The sequence below is a fragment of the Rhinopithecus bieti genome, unplaced genomic scaffold (genome assembly GCF_001698545.2).
Source record: "Rhinopithecus bieti isolate Rb0 unplaced genomic scaffold, ASM169854v2 scaffold_36166, whole genome shotgun sequence".
Lineage (NCBI taxonomy): Eukaryota > Metazoa > Chordata > Mammalia > Primates > Cercopithecidae > Rhinopithecus > Rhinopithecus bieti.
The window spans coordinates 162,934-187,583 of NW_016815144.1; the positions used below are offsets into that span (position 1 = coordinate 162,934).

At 37.9% G+C, this 24,650-nt stretch overlaps 1 protein-coding gene across 14 annotated transcripts in view; it reads left to right on the forward strand.

Annotated features, from left to right (window-relative positions):
- ABI1 (abl interactor 1) overlaps nucleotides 1-24,650 on the forward strand; it is a 118,246-nt gene that overhangs the window by 71,912 nt on the left and 21,684 nt on the right. For 8 of the 14 annotated variants that reach the window (XM_017852985.1, XM_017852990.1, XM_017852986.1 and 5 more), the window contains exons 3-6: nucleotides 15,806-15,982; nucleotides 22,241-22,255; nucleotides 22,981-23,081; nucleotides 24,342-24,482. In XM_017852985.1, the coding sequence (XP_017708474.1) occupies nucleotides 15,806-15,982; nucleotides 22,241-22,255; nucleotides 22,981-23,081; nucleotides 24,342-24,482 (434 nt within the window). The remainder of the gene's footprint in view (nucleotides 1-15,805; nucleotides 15,983-22,240; nucleotides 22,256-22,980; nucleotides 23,082-24,341; nucleotides 24,483-24,650) is intronic. The other 6 variants (XM_017852987.1, XM_017852991.1, XM_017852995.1 and 3 more) reach the window with 1 other exon arrangement.

A 24,650-nucleotide genomic window follows, 5' to 3' on the forward strand; every position in this document is an offset into this window, starting at 1 on the left:
TTGCTATGTCATACTTCTTTCCTGCCTGCCTTTCTGTCTTTTGGTGATTAAGAAGGATTTTTCTGGAAGATCTTTAAAAGAAGCATATGTATTCTTTTTATTTCCTCCAGAGTGACTAGGGAGAGAAAAAAGAACAAAATGAAAACCTATTTCTATACAGCAGTTTAAAATAATCATATCTTAAAAGATAATTTTAAAATCTTGACTGCTTTGGAGTTTATCGTTTTATTTCTACATTTTAGAAAATGTTTTCCTCTCTAAATGTAATTGCTTTTAGAATATTTTAATGTTTCCTTTAGAACATTTACTTACCATACAATTAATTTTATTTATTCAATTCCCAATCTGCTTATTTTAATAAAAGCCTTGCTTGACCATTTAAAAATAAGTTTTCAAGATTGGCTTCCTAATTTCCATAATGTTATATTTAACTCTTAATTAGAGTTCAGCTTACTTTTATTCATGCTATTTTAGCTTTTCTCTAATCTCAGAGAAGGTGTTGTGTTTTCATGCCTTTTTCCCCTGGCTTATGCTGTCTGCTGTGCTTGGATTTTGACCTTTTCCCCCACTCTCCTTTCTTCTCTTTTACCTGCCAGATATGGCTGGCAAAATTGAGGTTTCTTTCATGGAGTCTTTTGAAGTTGCTTCAGGAATATTAATCATTCTTTTCTGTGTGCTATTCGTGTGTAATTAAAGACAAAAATTATCTTATACTTATTCAAAAGAATAAATGTAATATATGTTATGCATATACAATAATAAATCAAACATCTCTGAATCCATCATTAAAACTAAAAACTAGAAAATGACCAATTCTGTTTCTTTTCTCTGTATACTTCTCACCCACCACAAAAGGGATGTTTATCATTCCCTTGGACTTACCATTTTTTAAAAATCACATGTATGTGTATCACTAAACAATTATTGTTTAATTTTGCTTGTGTTTGGGCTTATAACAATGGATTCATCCTGTATGTACCCTAGCATGGCTTACTTTTTTTATTCAGCATTATAATTTCTAAGATTTTTCTGTATTACATATACATTAGTTCATTCATTAGTAATTTGTTCATTCTCATTAATGTATATAATGTATAATATTTCAAGTATAAATATGCCATTTATTTGCATTTAAATTTAAAGGATCTGGAGTTAGTTTTCTCCTATGGTTTAAGGTAGGGATCCATTTTCAGTGTTTTTTTCTGTATGGCAAAATATTTGCTCTACTCAAATAATACATTCTTTCTTACTGTGCTATCACTGTAAGATACCAAATTTCGTTATAAGCATGATTTTTTTTCCTGAATTTTCTCTTCTGTTGTATTGGTCCATTTATTTAACCCTGTAAGAACCCTACTATCTTCTTTACTATGGTTTCATAATATCTCAAGAGGCAAGTTACCCTCCTCCCTTCTAATTTTTCTTTTAGACCATATCTCAGCCATTCCTTCCCCTTTGCCCTCCCATATAAATTTAGAACCTTTTAAATCTCTGTTGGCATTTTTATTGGAATAAATTGAAGCTGTAGATCAGTTTGGAAAGACTTGGTATCAAGATAACTTGGGATAGAAGGGGGACGATCGGGTGTATATGTGGTTGTGAGTTAGATGGGGTGTGTTGTATCTGGTTTTGAAGACCATTTAATTTTTTTTTCCAGGTTTTTCTTTCAAACTCCTATCTCACTGTTTCCTTATTTCTTATTTATAACTAGAAGTAAAATATAATAGGGGAGAGAGTTTTTAGGGTTTTATTCAGGGTATTCTAGTGATTTTTACTGTAGAATATTCCTGTTGATTATCTTATGTTCCATATTGCCATTTGTCTCTCTCACAACTCTTGGTATGATTTTTGCTTGTCATATTGAGTCTGCCAAAAGCGTTTTCCACTTGTATTGTATTTGCTCTATTTTTTTTTTGGAGACTGAGTCTTACTCTTACCCAGGCTGTAGTGCTGTGGTGTGATTGTGGCTCACTGCAGCCTTGACCTCTTGGGCTCAGGTGATCCTCCCACCTCAGACTCCTGAGTAGCTGGGACTACAAGTGTGTACCACCATGCCCAGCAAATTTTTTTGCATTTTTTGTAGAGACGGGGTTTCACCATGTTGCCTAGGCTAGTCTCGAACTCCTGTACTCAAATGATGCATTCTCCTTGGCTTCCCAAAGGGCTGGGATTATAGGTGTGAGTCACTGAGCACAGCCACTATTAGCTCTAGATTACGCCTCTTGCATTACCCAAATTCAGAGGCTTTGTTTGCTGTGTATTGGACTAACTACAACTATGTCATTTTTACCATCTCATTGCAGTACAATTTCATTTTATGTGATAAAAATACAACATAAGTGGTCACTTCTGCAGTACGTACACTAAAATTGGAGCAATACAGAGAAGATTAGCATGCCTCCTGTGCAAGGATGACATGCAAATTCATGAAGTGTTCCACATTTTTCTGACAAAGGTCTAATATCCAGCTTCTATAAGGAACTTGAACTTACAAGAAAAAAAAAACCATTAGAAAGTGGGCAAAGGACATGAACAGAGAACAGACACTTCTTAGAAGACATACGTGCGCGTCCAACAATCATATGAAAAAGAATTCAACATCACTGACCATTAAAAAATGCAAATAAAAACCACAATGAGATTCCATTTCATACCAGTCAGAATGGCTATTATTAAAAAGTCTATAAAATAACAGATGCTGGTGAGGTCGTGGAGAAAAAGGAACGCTTTTATACTGTTGGTGGGAATGTAAATTAGTTCAACTATTGTGGAAAACAGTGTGGTGAATCCTCAAAGACCTAGAGACAGAAATACCATTTGACCCAGCAATCCCATTACTGGGTATATATCCAAAGGAATATAAATTGTTCTGTTATAAAGACACATGCACATGTATGTTCACTGTAGCACTATTCACAGTAGCAAAGATGGAATCAATCTAAATGTCCCATCAGTGATAGACTGGATAAAGAAAAAGTGGTACATATATACCATGGAATACTATGCAGCCATCAAAAAAGAATGAAATCATGTCTTTTGCAGGGACATGGATGTAACTGGAAGCCATTATCCTTAGCAAACTAATGCAGGAACAGAAAACCAAATACTGCATGTTCTCACTTATATGTAGGAGCTAAATGATGAGAACACATGGACACCTAGAGGGGAACAGTGCACACTGGGGCCCACTGGATGGTGAAGGGTGGGAAGAGGGAGAGGATCAGGAAAAACCTAATGGATACTAGGCTTAATACTTGGATGATGAAATAATCTGTACAACAAACACTCATGACACATGTTTACCTATGCAACAAACTAACACATCTTACTTATGTACCCCTGAGCTTAAAAGTTAAATAAAAACATAAAATATTAATAAAATACAGAAAATCCCTTTTAAAATGTGTAGATTTCCCTCACATTAAAAATTTTGTGAACCACTGCATAATTTCAAAACTGAACAGGGGAGTAGTTAAACAATGTCTTTTATTGTCATTTGATGTTTAGCCAGGAAACGGAAACACCATCATTTGTTATACTTCTTGAATTTTGTGAGCTTTGAATTATATAAAGCATATGTAATTCAAATGTGTGTATGTATTCAAGCTTTAAAAGGTATTCACCCGTACGTGTTCATTCTATTGGTTACTTCCAAATTTGTTTCATGTACATTCTATTTTGATTTTGTCTTTTCTCCTTCAGGTGCTGATGCATCAAGCATGGTCTTCATTTATTGAGAACTTGTCTTTGGGTTGTTATCTTTTCTCTAGTTAGTACTTTTGATACCCCTACCTCTAAGATCCACTTTCTTTTTTCTTTTTCCTTTTCCCTGGTGTCCTGGTGCTTGAGGATAGAACTGGCAGACAGGAAGCTGCATGGCACCAAAGACATGCTAAAGGGGGCCAGAGCTCTTCCCTTTGCCTCTGTACGTAACAGGGAGTAGGACTACATGCCCAGTTCCTGCCAAGAAAATGAGGATCCACTTTTTTTTTTCCAAATGAATTTTAGCATTTGTTTACCTTGGAATCAGTTGAGTTTTCAAACTGCTGGTATGTTTTGTGTGTGTGTGTGTGTTGAATTTTAGCATTTGTTTACCTTGGAATCAGTTGAGTTTTCAAACTGCTGGTATGTTTTGTGTGTGTGTGTGTGTGTGTGTGTGTGTGTGTGTGTGTGTGTGTGTGACAGAGTCTGGCTCTGTTGCCCAGGCTGGAGTGCAGTGGCGCGGTCTCGACTCACTATAAGCTCCGCCTCCCGGGGTTCACGCCATTCTCCTGTCTCAGCCTTCTGAGTAGCTGGGACTACAGATGCCCACCACCACTCCCGGCTAATTTTTTGTATTTTTAGTAGAGATGGAGTTTCACCGTGTTAGCCAGGATGGTCTTGATCTCCTGACCCCGTGATCCACCCACCTCGGCCTCCCAAAGTGTTGGAATTACAGGCTTGAGCCACTGCGCCCGGCCTCAAACTGCTGGTATCTTAAGACTGGCCTTGAGGAGTTCTTCAAAATTGTATTGCCAGTGGCAAAACTGGAGATTGGAACCTAAATCACATTCATCATATTTCAAATACATAATGTGATACATTCATGTTTTCATATTAATATTTTAGAAATGCTTTATCTTAATTGCAGAGTTGTAGATAGGATAGTTTGATAAATAAGATTCAGATTTATTAATTTTTAGTACTTTTTTAGTTTCTAATATCCTATTCCCATTTTATATAAGCTGTATTAATCTGTTTTCACATTGCTGATAAAGATATACCTGAAACTGGGAAGGAAAAGAGGTTCAATTGGGCTTACAGTTCCACATGGCTGAGGAGGCCTAAGAATCATGCCAGGATGCAAAAGGCACTTCTTACATGACGGCAGCAAGAGAAAATGAGAAGGATGCAAAAGTGGAAACCCCTGATAAAACCATCAGATCTCGTGAGACTTATTCACTACCATGAGAACAGTATGAGGGAAACTGAACCCGTGATTCAAATTATCTCACTGTGTCCCCCGACAACACGTGGGAATTATCGGAATACAATTCAAGATGAGATTTGGGTGGGGACACAGAGCCAAATATTATAAGCAAAATGAAATTTTAATTAATTAAAACTTGTATAAAATTTTATATCCAGTAAGCAAAAGAGTTAGTATTCAAACATAATTTTCTAATTTCAAGTTTGCAAGCTTTTTTTTTTTTTTTTTAAAACCAGTGGGTCTAAGAATTGCTATAGGGTAATCTCCTGGGCCATCTAGTTCTTCTCAACTGGGGTTACTCTGATTTTGACTCTCATACATTAAGACTAAAAGCTTATTATTATTATTTTTTAATGTCAGACTGCTGCTTTAGCTATGTAAAGTTGAAGAAAAATGTATGAAAGTAAGGAAATTCAAGTATGAGAAAGAATTAGTCTCTCTGAAAAAGCTAACTCTCGCTTGGTGAACATATGCATGCTGTTGTTACACAAATGTTCCAAACCTGTTCCCTTCTCTACCCGCTTTATTTGGTCACCCTGCCATATGGAGGGTTGTGCTTTGCTGGACATGTTGTGTTTTGGACTTTTATGATTCAGAATTGAGAGAATGGAGAGAGAGTAGACCAGAGTAGAATTTTTCAGGTAATTTGAAATTGTGTCCTGAATAATTCTGCAGAGTGTGAGTGAAGTAGGAAGGGTGAAAAAAGGATGATTTTAAGGAGGAGAGTTGTGGATTCCATCATGCTTGAGAAAAACAGGGAAAGAACAAGACATTTTGAATTACTTTTTCCTTTGAGGACTGGGGACCGTGTGGGATGCTCTTTTAATAGGGTTTAAACAGGTGAAATGTACACATTTTTAATTTTGTTTTCTCAAGTTTACTTCTTTTGTAAAGCTCTCCATGGTTACACCATAGAGAACAGACTGGATAAAGGCCAGATTGGGTACAAGTGGACCAATTAGAAGACTGTTGCAATAGCCAAGGTGAGAGATGGTAGTAGATTGAGTAGGATTAAAGTGTTAGAAACAGATTTTTGGTATTTAAAGGTAAATGTGACAGGATTTAGTAAAATTAAACATGAAGTAAATGCTAGATGTCTGACTTACATAAACTAATAGAGAATTGAAGTAGGAACATTGAAATAGGATTGAGTGGCCTGTGTATTTGATTTTGAACATGTTCACTTTAAGCTACCATTCAAATATCTGAGAGAATGTCAGTTTTATACATGAACTTACAGCTTAGATGAGCATTCTTGAATAGATAAATAAAAGTTTGTATGTATATATGGTAATTTAAGCCTGAATGTGGACGAATTTACTGAGGGGTTATAAAGAGGAAAGTGAACCTGGAGGCACTGTCTGTAAGATGACCTTACAAAGGAGACAGAGAATGAGTGTTTGGGAGAGGTAGAAACAAACCTAGGTAAATACTGGTCCATCTTTTCCAACTTCCAATGAAGTCTCGGTATTTTCCCCTCTATGGAGTTAGGGATTCCTCAACTTAATTCTGTGTTGAGCAGAATTGAGCTAAAATTTGTACGAATGCTGGACCTATTAGAAAAGGGAGGAGTTTAAAAGATGTGTGGAGAGGCTGGGTATGGTGGCTCATGCCTGCAATCCCAGCACTTTAGGAGACTGAGGCGGGCAAATCACTTGAGGTCAGGAGTTTGCCACCAGCCTGGCCAACATGGTGAAACTCCATCTCTACAAAATATACAAAAATAAGCCGGGTGTGGGGGCACATGCCTGTAGTCCCAGCTACTTGGGCAGTCATGAGACATGAGAATCGCTTGAACCCGGGAGGCAGAGGGCACAGTGAGCTGAGATCGCACCACTGAACTCCAGTCTGGGCGACAGAGCAAGACCCTGTCAAAAAAAAAAAAAAAAAAAAAGTGTAGAGAGGCATTCTACAAAAATGCGGCTCTTTACATTTTGTAACATCAATGATTGTATCAGATAATCCTCAGAATTACTTGGGGATGGGGATGGTCAGAATGTGTGAATTGTTTCACTATAAAAACAGCTTTTTCAAGAACTGTTAAGAGTCAGATTTTGCCCTCCATGCAAGCTAACATCTTTTGTAGATGCTGGTATAAGACAGAAGACTTCTGGACCAGAGACACAGGACTTTATTACTGATGAGAATAATGGGAGCCAGAGTGTTACCATTTGTGCCAGTTTCCCAAACCCACTGCTCCATAGAGGAAGGTGAAAGGGGCTGAGTGATGCATTTGGTGATGCCTTTCCTGTAATGCACTGCAGTCTGTTACAGGAGAGGGACTACCAGTTTAGGGAACCCAAACTTTGATAATAGGTAGTAAGTTGTAAGCCTACCTGACCTTCATTCACCCTGGAGGGAGATGACATTTTTTTTTTTTTTTTTTCCAGACAGAGTCTCGCTCTATCCCCCAGGCTGGAGTGCAGTGGCATGATCTTGGTTCACTGCAACCTCCACCTCCCAGGTTCAAGCTATTCTCATGCCTCAGCACCCCTGCAAGTAGTTGAAACTACAGGTGTGCGCCACCGTGCCCGCCTAATTTTTGTATTTCTAGTAGAGACGGAATTTCACTGTGTTGACCAGGCTGGTCTTGAGCTCCTGACCTCAGGTGATCTGCCTCACTCAGCTTCCCAAAGTGCTGGGATTACAGGCGTGAGCCACCATGCCCACTGGAAATGACGTCTTTATTGTACTAGACAGCAAACAAACCTGCCTTTTGCTCCTGAGGGAGACACTGTTTCTTGATCCCTCAAGACCATTCCTTATATAATACAAACATATGTAACAAATTGGTATGGTACAAAAGTAATCAGTCCCTCTACTCGCAACAGGTACAGAGACATGAAAGACTCAAGTATAATTGCCTTCCAACAGTATTCTACCTTCATTTCTATACCTTCTTGGCTTCTGGTAAGATTTCCTTCCCACGATTATACAGCTTCACTGGTCACTCTGATTAGTCTTACCGACAGAGCCTGGGACCAGATCCGTTCAGTTTTTCTTATAACACATTTCATTAAAGTTACTATCAACAGGATAGCAGGATGAGGCCAGACTGCAATATGACTTCAATTATGCTCCCCAGGGTCCGAGACCCAGCCAACAGAACAAATGCAATAAACCTTTAGGGTCTACCTAAGAGAGCCAGGTGGTGGCTTTCTCTTTGTTTCTGCTCTGACTTTACTCTTGGCCCAAGGCATTAATCTAGTTACTGCAGAGTATATAGCACAGATTTGGCCTTGGTCTACAAAGAGGAAGTGTAGGGCTATTCTTTTATCTGTAAAAATCCTGGTTAGTGATTTGAGACTGTCCTGAATGCCTCTAGGCCCAAGGTGATGTCATTGATTGCTTTAGCTAAAGTCCAGAACAAATTTCAAATAAACTTTTCTAATTGGATGACTCCCATTATAGCGATTATTCCCTTGGTGTGCAAGTCATCACATTTTCTGAAGGGAGGCAATGCCTGACTTCCAAACAAGAAATACTCCCAAGGACTCTGTGCCTATAAAGAATGTGTTGTTTATATTGTCCTACTTCTGCCCCTCCGACACACTCCCCCCTCCACCACCTCCCAGTTATGTGGGACCTACTTTTAAGTCAGAGGGCACAGGCTGATGGTTTCTCCAATGTGGCCTCCCTGATGGCTGGTAAACCTTAGGGTTCCGAGTTCAGTATGAATACTTCTCTAGTACTTGTTTGTGGAGAGACTGCCTGAAGGCAATCAGTCCAATCTGTCCTATTTATTATCTATGCCACCAACTCGATGGCATTCATCTGTCCCTTGAAATGACTGTGCCTTGAAAAGACGCCTGAAGTTATGGACAGGTGTTTCATGTGGGAGATTTGGGAGCTTGGACCATCTGCTGCTGCTTCCGAGAGACTGTGCAGTTAAGGAGAATGATGATTGAGTAGTGATCAAAGCTGTGTGGCGGGGTAGGGGCAGACCCAGTAGTCAGTTAAATTTGAGGTTTTGCACATTTGCAGAGAAATGTCCTTTGTGAGGGATTATTCTAAAAGACAGATCACTAATGTCCCTCCTTTTCCTTCCCAACATCTAAGGTGTTTTCCCCACAGGTGCCAGACAGGGTTGTTGTACCCCTTCGACTGCCACAAAATCAGTGTGTCCCATTCCAGTAGCTAGCTTTACCTTTTTTCCAGTCATCTCTGACTCAAACCCAGACCTTTTTCTGGAAGGGCCAGGTGCAAGAGCGACAAAGGTTCTTTTTGTTAAACTTACAGAGACCCTTTTATGTCTCCTACTTCAGTCCACATGAGCCACCCTAGGGGAAGCAGTATACTTAACTAAGTGGTCATTATTATTTAAGACCAAGGAAATCCAGCAAGAAAATCCAGATTGTCAATTCCAGGTGGCTGAAGCTGAATTAGGTTTATACCAAAGACCTCCTTTTGACTGGATTGCCACCCAGAGAGTAGACCAATCAAGCTAGCCTGGGATTTCCATTAGAGGAAAGGGAGAAGCATCATGCTTAGAAATGGTCAGGGTGGAATCCCAGTTGGCCAGGAGCTGTTCTCTTCCTGGAGACAGCCACATTTAGCGACTAAACTGCTGTACTCCTGTGTAGACGAGGAGGAGGTGACAGAGGTATACTCAGAAATCTTTTGAGATGGTTAAAATTTTTTTAAAAATTGTGGCAAAATACATATATGATTACCATCTTAACCATTTTAAGTGTACTGTTCAGTAGTGTTAAGTATAGTTACAATGCTGAGCAACTAATAATCTCTAGGACTCTTTTTATCTTGTAGAAATTAAACCCTATACCCATTAAACAACAAGTGTCTATTGAACTTTCCTCCCCCAGGCAACCACTATCTCTACTTTCTGTCTTTATGAATTTGACTACTCTAGTTACCTCATATAAATGGAATCATACAATATATGTCTTTTTGTGACTGGCATATTTCACTCAGCATAATGTCCTCAAGGTTCATCCATATTGTAGCATGTGTCAGAAGTACCTTCATTGTTAAGTCTAAATACTATTCTATAGTATGTATATATCACATTTTGTGCATCCATTGATCTGTTGATGGATAGTTGGATGTTGTGAATAAAGCTGCTAGGTGACCCTGCTTTCAGTTCTTTTGGGTATATACCTATAATTGGAATTGCTGGGTTGTGTGCTAATTCTGTTTTTAATTTTGTGAGGAATCTCACTATACTATGTTTCACAGTGACTGCAAGTGCACGAGGGCTCCCGTTTCTCCTCATCCTGATTTTTTTATTATAACCATCATTGTGGATGTGAGGTTGTGTCACATTGTGGTTTTGATTTGCATTGCCCTCATGATGAGTGATATTGAGTGTCGTTTCATGTGCTTATTGGCCATTTGCCTGTCTTCTTTTTTTTTTTTTTTTTTGAGATGAAGTCTCACTCTGTCGCCAGGCTGGAGTGCAGTGACATAATCTCGGCTCACTGCAACCTCTGACTCCATGGTTCAAGCGATTCTCCTGCCTCAGCCTCCTGAGTAGCTGGGACTACAGGTACATTCCACCATGCCCAGCTAATTTTTGTATTTTTGGTAGAGACGGGGTTTCACCATGTTGGCCAAGATGGTCTCCATCTCCTGACCTTGTGATCCGCCCGCCTAGGCCTCCCAAAGTGTTGGGATTGCAGGCGTGAGCCACCGTGCCCAGCTTCTGTTTGCCTGTCTTCTTTGGAGAAATGTCTGTTCAACTCTTTTGTCTATTTTTGAGTCGGGTTTATTTTTGTTGTTGTTGAATTTTTTGAGATGATTTCTGATAAGGCTATTGTAGCACTAAGCAATATAAGATGCTTGTGGATGGTAGAGTGTCAGATACCTTGACTAACAGCTCATTGTTGAGTGACTTTTGTGATAAAAAGTGTATCGTCAGATTGCAAATGATGTGGAAAGTAAAAATAGGACACAGATTAGTATCAAGGACCACAATAGTATGGCTGGAGTCAGCTGATTGAACTGGAATAGCAGTACCAGACCCTGGAAAAGTGTCATCAACAGTGAGACACCACTGATAACCTGAAAAAGGTTGTCAGAGGTCTGATGCAACCAATCTGCCATTAGCATGTGATGTGGTTCCTCTCACCATGAGACAAATGAGTCCTTTTCCAAGACTCACAAGTCTGGGATGAGGTGGCAGCCTCTGCATCAGGAACATAGAGTCTTTTACTTTGTATCCACTCTATGATGATAGATGTGTTGCTGTGTCTTGTATGATGATGGATCCAGCAGCAGTGGTAGCAGCCTTAACAGTGCAGTTTGATCAGTAGCTTGATTATAATTGGTCTCATCAGACAATGGATTCTTACCGTAACCATCTGTATTAGTGACCCAGATGGTTTGATCAGCAACTACAATTGATCTCCATGGTTTATGTCTTAATATGTCATTCTGTAGTTTTCCTAGTGGCTGACGAAATAGCTAGCCTGTTGGTAATAGCCTGATAGTCAGTAAAAATATAACAAGGTTTTCAAGGGGAATATTGGCCAGATCTGTGAGAATGTCCTTGAGTTTTGCTGGTGGAACAAAGCAACCACACCCATTTTCAGTTCTGTATTATGGGCACTGGAGTTTACAGCCCACTAGGCACACAGGGTCTCCGCTTAGTTGAATAATCAGTGAAACAGGCCCAGGCATTTATGGAACCTTTGTGAATCAAGGGCCTCACTGAGCTAGCAGATTTGGTTTAGGTGGCAGAATGCTAAATCAGATGTTCTCAAAGGGAGAAGCTGCTACTTTTTCATGTAAAGCTGAGATGCCCTAGGGGCCATACTGGCTGCATTCTTGAATATTATCACTTCATGTGATGAGAGAGGCTTGTTGGGCCTTTCCCACTTTGGTAGTCATTGCATTTGAGTTGACTCGTTCTCTTTTCAAAAGAGGCATACTTAGTAGCTATGTCAGGGAGGCGTTGAATCCAAACCCACGAGTTACCTTCAGAAGAGGTTGTTCCTCTTGCCAGAGGGTCTACTCAGAAAAGTCATCTATGCTCAGACTTGTACTCAAACAGGTCATAAGGAATGTGGGGCCCCAGACTTACTAAAGCCTTTCTACATGGGCTCTTGACAGTGAGCATGATCTCCCTGGAGCTTATGAGCACTCACAGTTCAGCATGTAAAATATCAATACCACAATACACTCAGCAGTGGAAGCCACAAATAGTAGTACAGTGAATGGTCCAAAGAGCCCCACCCAAAAGGTCACAGTAGCATCCCTTCCCTACTTTGAACCCTACCCAGACCTCAGTATTGGAAGCTGGTAACTTATTCTTCCACAGGATGGGTATGAAGGTGCCTTGGGCTCCTGTATCCAACAGAACCGTAAAATGTTGAATCTGTGCTCTCCCCAAAGTTATGTAGCCTACCCAGGTGTGTGTGATCTTCAGTCTCCTTTAGGTACTTGGAGAACTTGGCCCCACTCCTAATCATCTTTCATTGTAAAGCAGCTGAGGTTGAGGGATGAGGGAGGCTGGGAGAGAGTAGCTTTGCACCAGTGAACACGAGACATTTACTTTCAGTTTTGAGTGGTACTATAGCTGTGTACTGATCAGTCAAATAAACCTGCAGTAATTTTGGTCCAACCAAAACCCTGTATTCTGTGCAAGATCATTATTACTTGAGCCCAGGAGTTCGAGACCAGCCTGGGCAACATTGTGAGACCTTGTCTCTACTAAAAATTATATTAAAGAAATTAGCCTGGCATGGTGGGATGCACCTGTTGTCCCAGCTGCTCAGGAGGCTAAGGTCAGAGGATTGCTTGAGTGCAAGAATTTGAAGATTGCAGTGAGCCGTGATTGTTTCACTGCATTCCAGCCTGGGTGACAGAGCAAGATGTTGTCTTACACACACAAAAAAGGTCATCATTATGGACGGTATCCATTTCTGTTTGGGAACACCTTGATCGAACAGCTACAGCTTTGTTGCTTTCTGGTGGGGGAAATGGGTTTTGTACCCTTTGGCTGACGGGCTTGAACTGCACAATGGCATCATTTTTTAGAAGTTTACCTTAATGTAGGCTGTTTGCTGCTCCATTGTTAAGATAATATCAAGATAAGATCTCTTAAATTCTTGCTTGATTTCAATACTAGGGCTACTGGAGTTTTCTAAGGCTGCAGGACTGACAGCAAGAATTATGTAGATTCTTTGAGCTAGTTTCTGATTCTCCAGTGAATCACCTTGATCCTCTTTTTAAACTCTATCTAGTACAGTAGGAGTCTGTAGACCGGTTGGTGTCCAAGGGAGTTTGTCTTAGGGAAATTTCCCCAAGAGTATCAAAGGTTCCTTGTAGTGGACAGGTTATACCACCAGAAAATGCTGAGGCCCTTCGTAGTCATCTTGAAAGGATTGAATGTTGACAAGGTAGACTGCAGTAGTCGCTGAGCACTAAGATAGCCAGCAAAATGCCATTCTTCTTTAACAAGCATTACATGCCTGAACAATGTAATTACATGCTCCTCATCTTCCAAGCAAACTAGCCAAATTTCTAAAGATTTGTTTGGCTCTGCCAACAATGATTGCAAATTTTCTTACTTTCAAACTCAGTGTAGATGCATGTCTTTGTAACTGTTGTCCAAAGGAAACAGAACCTTATGTGCCCCCATCTCCCGCTTCCCGACAAATCTTAGTCTGGAAGATTTCACGAGGCACACCTGCTGAGGCTGACTGTCAGCTTGATAAGGAAGTCCTCCCATCTGCAGGAGTGTTGACAATAACCAGGGCATCATTCAGGCTGTTGTCTTTGAATCTGTCTACTTCCTGGTACTTATCCTGAAACTTCATTTCAGCCTCATTAACAGGCAGTAAAGTGGAGGATCATTCATTGCCTGGTTGACCATACAATATGGACAACATGTTCATTAATGATTCTCGTGGACTTTTCTCAATTTCTGCTAACTGGTCTTTCCTTCCATTTCTAGAAAGCTTTGTCCCCATCAGCATTCTATTTTCATTGCCAGAACAATCGAAAATTGTGACGGTCCCGAGATTTATCCTTGTTAACTGATGAGTTAGGCTACCACAATTTCATGGATTCTGTTGGAAGACATGAGACTCCTGGATCAGAGACAAAGGACATCATTACTCATGGCAATAGTAGTAGCCAGAGTGTCAGCATTTGTGCTAGAAAACAGCCCCAATTTCCACAGGATACTGCAAAGAGCCAAGTGATGCCTTTGCATACACAGTTGTGTGCATTAGAGAAAAAGTACTCTCAATTTAGGGGACCACATCTTTTATAATGGGCAAAAAACCTTTCTCCTGGGGGGTTACATTAGCTTTATTATATTGGACAGTAAACAATTCTGCCTTTGCTTTCTAAGGAGATGCTGTATTTTCTAAGGCTGTTTACTCTATAAACATCCAGAACAAAGGGAGTTAGTGCATCTTCTCACAAGATGTACAGAAATGATAGATACTCATGGAGAGGTGTCTCTCTCTATCTTGGTTTGGAATTAGGATAGCATTTTTGATTAGAAGTTCTTTCTCATTTAAAAAGTTCTGATAAAATATGACAGAATTGTGACAGATTTGGTTCAAGCATAACATTGAACTGTTCTTTTCCCTGGGAGTACCTTTTCTTTTCTTTTTTTCCCCCTTTTCTGCTTCAGTTCCTATCCTGGCCTCGTCCCACCTAGACTACCATAATTGCCCCTTAGTTGGTTTTACTCTCTGTAGTCTTGTTCTTTCTATCTTCAATACCTCTGCTAATGGGATCTTCTTAAAATGCAGAGGTGATCATGTCACTCAATTTAAATTTGTCATCACTTCCTTATAAAGCCAGATTTTAAGTTGTTGAGCAGTTGTATAATTATTTCTCATGTGCTGGCTACTGTCCAGTTTTAAGTTGGCAACTAAATTAAAAAAATATTTTTAAAAAACCTTGTAGGCCAGTCCTAGGTAGGCTGTGCCAAACAGGTGTCCAGGCTGCTTGCTGACAGTGTATATCTGCTCTTACCATTTTTCTCTCTTAAACCTTTGTCTGCAGGATGTTATTCTCTCTGCCTTTAATATTTTTCATATCCACTTCTTGACTCCTGTTTATCCTTTGAAACCTATGTACTCTATAAAGCCTTTAAATGAACCCTTTTCAACCTAGTTAATTGTCTTGTTCTCAGCACCTTTATAGTAATTTTGAATGAACTGTGCATGTGTCATTATAGCACTTGCTTCATTGTGTTGTAATTACTTTTTTGGGGGTGTGTATCAGGGGGGTTCTGCATCACACTGAATAAATAAAGTGTCAGCTACTCATACCAGGACAACTTTCCCGTTCTACACATACCAAATCTCTCTCTCTTTTTTTGAGACAGGGTCTCCCTCTGTTGCCCAGGCTGGAGTGCAATGGCACAATCATAGCTCACTGCAGCCTTGACCTCCCAGGTTGAAGTGATCCTCTCACTTCACGTCCCCAGTAGCTGGGACCACAGGTGCATGCCACCATGCCTGGCTGTTTTGTACGTTTTGTAGAGACAGGGTTTTGCCATGTTGCCCAGACTGGTCTTGAACTCCTGAACTCAAGCAATCCTCCTGCTTTGGCCTAAAGTGCTGATATTGCAGGCGTGAGCTACCATGCCCGGCCCACATTACCAAATTGTTAGGAAAGAAAACTGCTTTCCAAAGAATTGTTTTAGAATCAAATCCATTACATTAATTGGTGTTTTAAACCACCACTAAACATTCTCTTCCTTTAGCCTAGTATAATTTAATAGTGTTCACTGGAAAGTAGACATGTGGTGTACAGTCCTGTGGTCCATCCTAAATATGGTCCAATGTATATGGATAGCAAATATATTATGCCAAATAATATTTTCTTGTTTTGTTCAAATTTAAAATATAGACTGTGGATATTCATAAAGAGAAAGTGGCTCGAAGAGAGATTGGTATTTTGACAACAAATAAGAATACGTCAAGAACTCACAAAATAATAGCACCTGCGAATATGGAGCGCCCTGTAAGGTATATTCGGAAACCCATCGATTACACAGTTCTGGATGATGTGGGCCATGGTGTCAAGGTAAGCATTTTATATTACATTAACAAACTAATTTGCATATCCAGTAAATATTTTGGATAGGAAATATTGTGATAAAGATAATTGTAATTAATAGATTCTCTTTAGCAACTAGCATTATAATTTTCATACAGTTTTTAATATGCATTTTTACTAAGGTTGGGGTGTAATTTCATCAGTGGAATAGGCTATACTAAAAATGATATTAAAATTTGAAATGGTTATTAAACCATAAATCCTAGACAAATATCCATTTGTGTTGTGAATTCCATGTCTTTCTTTCTCTACTGAATATTTAAAAATAAAAATCTACATGCTTTTCAAAATTACTTTAGAAAATAATTTATAAATACTTTTATCATTTCATTTCTAAATATGTATATATATTTGTATACCTGTGTGTGTATGTAATGCCAGCAACTTATTAAAAAATGAAAATTGTATGTAATTTTGTCTTAACCCCCCACCCTTCTCCCTGCAAAAAAAAAAACCCCACAGATTTTCAGGAGAGAGATGATGTGTTGCCTGTGTTCATTTCTAAGCATGGAAAATTAGCTGATCTTGAAGGATACCTGTAGTGTGTCAGCTTTTTGGTATTTATGGGTCATTTTGCAAGCATTTGGAATGACCTAAATTCTTTCGCTGTCTCTGCTCAGGATAAACTATTCCTTTGAAATTTGGTATTTCCTTTCTAAGAGGACTGTTTGATTTGGATTCTGGTCTTCAGAATATTTTTTAAGTTGTTAAGGAGTCAGCTAGAATCTTGAAGCTTGTCCTAGCTGATTGATCTGACTGGTGCTGTTGCTAGATCTGTTACATTCTGGATTTTTTGGGGTTCCTGGTTGAGAGAGGAGTATAGCTGAAAGCATTAACCTTTATTCTATTCCTCTCTGAGACTATTGGAATCTCCTCTTCACTTTTTATGTCTGTAAATTTATATAAAATTGGAACACATTGCAAATGCAGAGGAGACTGCTTGTTTATTTCTTGTATTTTTATTCAGAGATGTGGCTAGGCTTGTATAAGAGCTGAAATTCAGTTTTAATTCAAGGTGCTTTAAACTAGACTGATCTCTGGTGTTGGAGTTTTGAGAATCTGGGGAAAATGTCTTTTGTGTTACTATCCACCTTGAGATTTAAAGAAAAACAATATGTTCATGCATGCATGTATGTATACATATATACCTGTATACGTGCACACATGCACGCACACACACTCACACTCACACCCACTTTTCCCCATTTTGCCTCACCTTGATTATTCCTACCAAAGCAGTACACATTCATTAAAAATTTTTTTCTGTCATTATAGTAGTGAATATCTTCTATTACCTCATCCCTCAACTAGTAGTTGTATTTAACAGTTCAAGACGTAGTACTTAGCTGAGTATAAGATGAATCCAAATTTTACAAGGAAGTTTTGGATGAGAAAATTTAACTATTTCATCGTATATGTGTAAGTGGGAGATATAAACAGCATAATATATGCTGAAAGTATAGGACTGTGAATTTTGGAAATCTGCTTTCTAGCCATAATATGGATACATTAGACACAAGGGTGGGGGGCTTTGTTTTTGTTTTTAGATTTTTTTATTGCAGTAAGATATACATAACATAAAATGACCATTTAACTCTTTTTAGGTGTATAGTTCTGTGACATTAAGTACATTCAGATTGTTATGCAGGCTATTTTAAAATATGTTTTTGGCGAGGGATGAAGGTGCATGGTCTGTGAGAAGAATATATTTTAGAAGCTGATTATTTGGCATATTTGTCTATAGTTTGTTTCTGTGACTGAAAAATACACACATACACACAATTGCTTCTCTCCAGTAGTCTTAATGCTGCTTTGTTTTCTTAGTTTTGTGTTCTCTCTAAAGGATCATTGTTGGCTTAAATATTTCCAGAGCGTTGTAGAGATGTGTGAAGGTAGAAATTTTGGTAGTAGTTAATGAACATTTGCCAGGCCAAAATTATTAGAAATTATTTGAGGATAGTGAGACATTGCTTACAGCTTTCAAATTATTTTTGTATCTTTTGCCCACTTTTCTGTTTAGAAGTTTGTTTTCTTACTGACTTGTCAGAGTCCTTTTTTTTTCTGTTTAAAGAGTTAGTAGCCACTCATATATTGGCAACTATTTACTCATATTGCTGTTTGGCTTTTGACTTTGATGTTTTTTGGTATTTAAAAAATATACATACAGAATTTTTAAAATTATATCTAAATATATTAATATTTTTCTTATAGCTACTAGGCTTTATGCTTATGATTGCCATACTCCAAGATTAATATTCCATTGCATTTTCTTATTTTGTGATATAAATTTTAGTGTTTTGGTATTTGTATTTAAATATACCTGGGTTTTATTTAAATAGTATTTACTGTGTTAATGCATTTTATGCTGTGAAATAAATGGTACATGTTAGTTTAATAGGAATTTAAAAATATGCAAAATATCCCAAAGTAAATCTGGTTTGATTTTTGGGAATAATAATAAGATATGTATAAGAGAATCCCAGCATAGAGAAACTACCAGAACATATTCATAAAGGAGAATGAAAAGAAGATGATCTTTGTAAGTGAGCACAAGGTTTGAGAGGAAGCTAGAATAGGGAAGGCTTGAATACTTAGCAAAGAAATTTACATTTATTTTGATGGACACTAATAATAATTAACAGCCTGGATCATAATTTACAAAGGACTTTTCATATGTAGTTGGCCCTTTGTATATCTAGGTTTCTACCTGTGGATTCAGCCAACCTTGGATAAAAAAAATTCCAGAAAGAAAAAGAGTAAAAAATACAAGGACAATACAAGAATAAAAAATAATACAAATAAATATAATCACTATTTACATAGCATTTACCTTGTATTAGGTATTATAAGTAATTTAGAGATGATGTAAAGTATATTGAAGGGTAGTGTTAGTTATATGCAAATACTACACCAGTTTATATGACGGATTTGAGCATCCTTGGATTTTGGTATTCATGGGGGTCCTGGAACCAAGCCTTCTTGATACCAAGGGATGACTGGATTAGTGTGTGCTTTTGTGCTTGTTTTTAAGCTTCAAAAGATTATGTGATCTAGGAGTTGTTAGATTTTATTATTGGTCTTCAAAGATAAACTTAGGTATGTTACTTTTTTTGGAGTTTGAGTTTACAGTGATTCATGAATCGGGCAGCTTCAGACCACAGAGACATGAAGCAGGGGGAAGTTCAAAGAAGCAAGACAAGCAAAATATTTGATTGGTTAGAAGTTAATTGTGGTTTCTGATTAGTAAAGTTCCTAGTTAGAGGTTAGTTGGAGGTTTCTGATTAAGTTACTGTCAGTTGTGTTTTGGTTTGCCTAAGTAGGAACCCAGAATGCGGGAGCTGTCTCAGCTTAATGGCTTTCTGATTAATTTTTTTAAACAGTGTAGAAACTAAAGCTTTATAATATTTACATAGGAATGATTTTTTTTTTTTTTAATTTATAAAGCAGAGGAGTGAGTTAAGAATCATTTCAAAGAAAGAATTGGCCTTGGCTGGGCACAGTGGCTCATGCCTGTAATCTTGGCACTTCGGGAGGCTCAGGAGGGAGGATCACTTGAGGCCAGGAGTTCCAGACCAGCCTGGCCAATGTGGCAAAACCCTGTCTCCTAAAAATACAAAATTTAGCCAAGTGTAGTGGCACACACTTGTAATCCCAGCTACTTGGGAGGCTGAGGCATGAGAATCGCTTGAACCCAGGAGGTGGAAGTTGCAGTGAGCCAAGATGGCGCCACTGAACTCCATCCTGGAAAACAGCCAGATTCTGTCTCAAAAAAAAAAAAAAAAAAAAAAAGAATTAACATTAGACATTTAGTGCCTATGACATACAAAACTATGATGTACTTAGAAGATAGGGAGGAATCAAAGGGAATTTCAAACCGATTCCAGGCAAATGGTGAAATTACTCATCCATAAAGGTAAATGTTAAGGAAACAAAGTGAGATCTTTTTTAAAAAGAGACAGGGTCTCACTGAAGTGCAGTAGCTCAAGCACAGCTCACAACCTTCTGGGCTCAAGTGATCCTCCCTCCTCAGCCATCCAAGTAAGCTGGGACTACAGGTATGCGCCACTATGCCTGGCTAATTTTTTATTTTTATTTTTTCAAGAGAAGGGATTTCGCCGTGTTGCCCAGGCTGGTCTCAAACTCCTGGGCTCAAGCAGTCCACCTGCTTTGGCCTCCCAAAGTGCCGGGAGTTGTAGGCAAGAGCCACCGTGCCTAGCCTGAAATGAGATCTTAAGGAAATAAAAAACGGTTTCATTTTGGATATGTTTTGAGGATATTTAAATGGAAAATTTTATAGATTTCTGACAAAATATTAGTATTTTGAGATGTAAGATACAGAGGTTATTTCCTACTAACACTCGCCAACATTGACACATCTGCATATATAATAACACTTAATAGAGGAGGCTGAACTTCATAAGAGGTTAAAGCTTACACCGTTGCATAGTAGCACAGAGTTCAAGTAGAATTTTCATCCCCAATCTAATTCTTGTATTCTTTCCATTTGGGACCAACTTATACTTGAATGCTTTTTTCTGTTTCTTATCCACTTGAAATGACAAATGAAGGGAGATACGTGGATATATTTAGAATATTTTCTTAGTTATTTTAGGATAGTATTTAGTGTATTATGTATATACATTATAAGATGTACATTGGTATATAAGTATATTATATATCATAATACAGATGCTGAAGTATACATTAGTATATTTTATCTTCAAGGATTTTTTTTTTTTTTTTTTCAAGGTTTTTTTTTTTTTTTTTTTTTGAGACAGAGTCTCGCTCTGTCGCCCAGGCTGGAGTGCAGTGGCCGGATCTCAGCTCACTGCAAGCTCCGCCTCCCGGGTTTACGCCATTCTCCTGCCTCAGCCTCCCGAGTAGCTCGGATTACAGGCGCCCGCTACCTCGCCCGGCTAGTTTTTTGTATTTTTTAGTAGAGACGGGGTTTCCCCGTGTTAGCCAGGATGGTCTTGATCTCCTGACCTCGTGATCCGCCCGTCTCGGCCATCCAAAGTGCTGGGATTACAGGCTTGAGCCACCGCGCCCGGCCTATCTTCAAGGATTCTAATAATGTTACTCAAATTTTATTCTTTAGGTGTGAAATGTCATGGTTGGTAGGGTGCCAGATGTTATTTCCAGATAGAAGTAAGCAATATCATTTTAAACAAACATTGAAGTGTACCATATTTCTGGCACAGTTTCTATAAATGAGAATGTATCCAAGAGATACCAAATCTCTCCTTTGGATGTTTTCCTTTGATATTGCCTTGTGGCCACCTGAAAAGTGGTAGTTACTTGTTGAGAATGTCAGATGTATTAAAAAAAACTTGAAGGCCCCAAATCTATCAAAAATTAGACTCTAAAACCAGAAGATATGTATTTTTTAGTGGCATTGTACAAGTAGTGATGCTTTAGGACTCCACACAGTGTTTCATGTTGTGTAGGCTAGTCAGCTTTAATAAAGGAGCCTTTGGGATCAAAACAACTTTTCTTCAACTTTGAATTTTGACTTAACTGGCTCAGATGAAAACTTAGTACTAAAGGTACTTAGAACTTCCTATTAGTGTTGACCTGCTCAGGATTGGGGTTCAGAAGCTAGGAATGAGAGAGTTTTCCAGACCCTGTTTGTTTATTTCTTTGTTAGCATCTGGCTAAGTTATCAATGTGCATGATGAGTTTTTTAAAGCTTCGAGATACTAGGTCCTTTTTTCATTTTTGAAAGCAATGTGTGGTTTTGAACTTTAACATTTGCAGTTTATCACTTAAACTATACTACCATTGAAGTAATGAATACTCATACTTGGACATTCATTATCCAGTAAAGTGTTAGGTCTTATGCACCAATGTGTTTAAGTAGCTTCACATCTAATGTGTTATGGTGTTTGTATTTAAATGAACATATTTTTTAAATCATCTGTGATTCGGTTGGATTAGCTCCATAGGATAAAATACTGACTTAAAAAATCATTGAGCCTGCATGAGATTGGAATAATTAAGTGGTGGTTTCCTTATGAGTATAATTCTTTTGAAAAATATGTGAAACACATAAGTATTTCCCCAGTACTTACGGATATCTTTTTCTTTACAAAGTATTTGAAACATGGCTGGAAAAAAGCTTGTTAATATGAATTGAATAACTGTAAATGTAAACCTGTCCTATCAGATATAACTTACCTAGCATTAATGTCTACTTTTTCCCCCTCTTTTTTTGCCAACGTAAAGTGGCTAAAAGCCAAGGTAAGAGCCATTACTTATCATTTGATCCACAGTATTTCCTCTGTATTGATAGAGGCTGCAGAGCCACTAAAATTTGAAAACTCTTCTTATGTCTGTCTGCTTTTCCCTGTAGGATTTATGTAGATTAAATATACTCAAATTCAGTTCAAATAAGCAACATTTAGCTTGGCTGTGTTAATATATCAAAGATATATTGACATCTACATTTATATAGGAACATTAATTTTGCTAACATTTATTGCTTTGCTCATTTTTCGGTAGTTGCCTTGCTTTCATTGACTTACAATTAGGAGGTTTCCCAGACATCATATGTGACTTTGTTACTGAATTGTTAGGATGAAGATGATTTTTCAGATGGGTATTTGAGCAAATTGACAAGATGTATAGTTTATGTTCATGCACACATTTCAAAAATTTGTAGGAAACCCAGTGTTTGAATGCAGATAAGTCTGATCTCAGTGAACATGTTTAACAATAAAATAAGATAAACAATCCAGTCATCTCACATGTATTTTGCTACAATGTGATATGAATGGCATAAAATAATAGGAAAACCAAGTGCAAGTGGTTCCTTGACTTTTTAAACTGTAGTACCAAAGTCTTTATTCAAACTGTCTGGGAATCCTTAATTCACATTCTGATATTAAAAAAAAATAATACATGGTGTTAAAACACAAAGAGAACAATTTGATATAAAAATAAAAGCATTTCTTTCTACATTTTAGCACGGAAATAACCAGCCTGCAAGAACTGGCACACTGTCGAGAACAAATCCTCCTACTCAGAAACCACCAAGTCCTCCCATGTCAGGCCGGGGAACACTGGGGTAAGAATTCAACTACATTTTACGAAAGAATTCATATGCTAAAGGAAAAGATGTTTCTGTGACTTAAGTAAGTATATGGGATCCATGCCACACTACCTTCTCTATGTGACACTACCTTTTACAAATTTATTTTAATTCCTATTTTCCTGAACAGAATCCCAAATGAATTTGCTGGCTTTGTAATACTCTCTAAAATCTGTACCAGGAAAGTTTTTATATATGTATAAATGGCATTGTTTATTTTTTTGTCATCTAATTTTTAAAAAATATAAATCTGACTTGTTTTAAATGGAATGATTAGAGTATTCCAAATGGTGCCTTTGCATGTGTTTACAGTATCTATATTATAGAACTTTGACCAGTGTCTACTTTTGTGTAGTGTGGCTTAGTCCACAGCTCTTCTGTTTCCCCTATTGGTGTCTGAGACTTAGGGACTCTTTACTTTAGGAAACTATGCACTTTATTTGTAACTATGCTTCTCCTGGTATTCTTAGGCCTCTTTATACTAGAGTAGCTCCATGGGAAGGCCATTTGGACAAGTAGAAAAGATAACAGTGGCTTCTTCCTTCTTAATTCTCAGTGTACTAAATATAGCGAATACTTGCCAGGGCATTACATTTCTTTAAGGTTGCTTTTCTTAACACTGGGAATATTATATTGGATTTATTATTTTTTGGTGGAGGGGTTGTTCAACAATCAGTCTTCTTTTAAGAAGGTCTTAGTTTTCATTTTTATCAATTAAACCCTCTGCCCCTGAAAAAAAACATGAAGTTATTAAACAGAAAAGTTGGAATCATTTATTGAGAAATTAATGATTAGAATGTATGTCTCTATTGCCATATTGAGGTAGGAATAAGTTGTAGCTTCCTATGTAAAGAAATTTAGCTTCCTGTTTAGAGAACAGTGGCTTATGAGTGACTGGACTGAGAATGATGTACATTTTAAAGTACATTTAAATGATGTACATTTAAAATATTACTGAGCATTTAAAAAATTATAACCATAATTTTTAGAAATAAGGTTAGGACTTTAAATTACCCTTTCCTATGTTTTTCTTAGGAAAAGGAAACAAATTTTAGTTTTCATGTTAAAATGACAAAATTTGTATATCCCAGTGAAGAATATTTTTTAAAATTACAAACTTTATTATGTATATTTTAAATCCTGGTATACATGGTCACAAAGGGAGACTCACATATTTTGGGAAAATACAATTTTATCTTTTTTATTCATTATTCCTTTTCCACTATGCTTCTTTAGACGGAATACTCCTTACAAAACCCTGGAACCTGTTAAACCCCCAACAGTTCCTAATGACTATATGACGAGTCCTGCTAGGCTTGGAAGTCAGCATAGTCCAGGCAGGACAGCATCTTTAAATCAGAGACCAAGGACACACAGGTAAGCCTTTAGGTTGAGTATGTGAACATCTCTAAAGTGGGTGTAACTGACTGGTGACAAACTTCTATGGAGGTGCTGAGTAAAGGTGAAGTGCCACTCTAATGCTAATATCAAATGTGAAAGTTGGGGGAATAATATTATATATGTTCCTGTAAATTTGTGTTATAA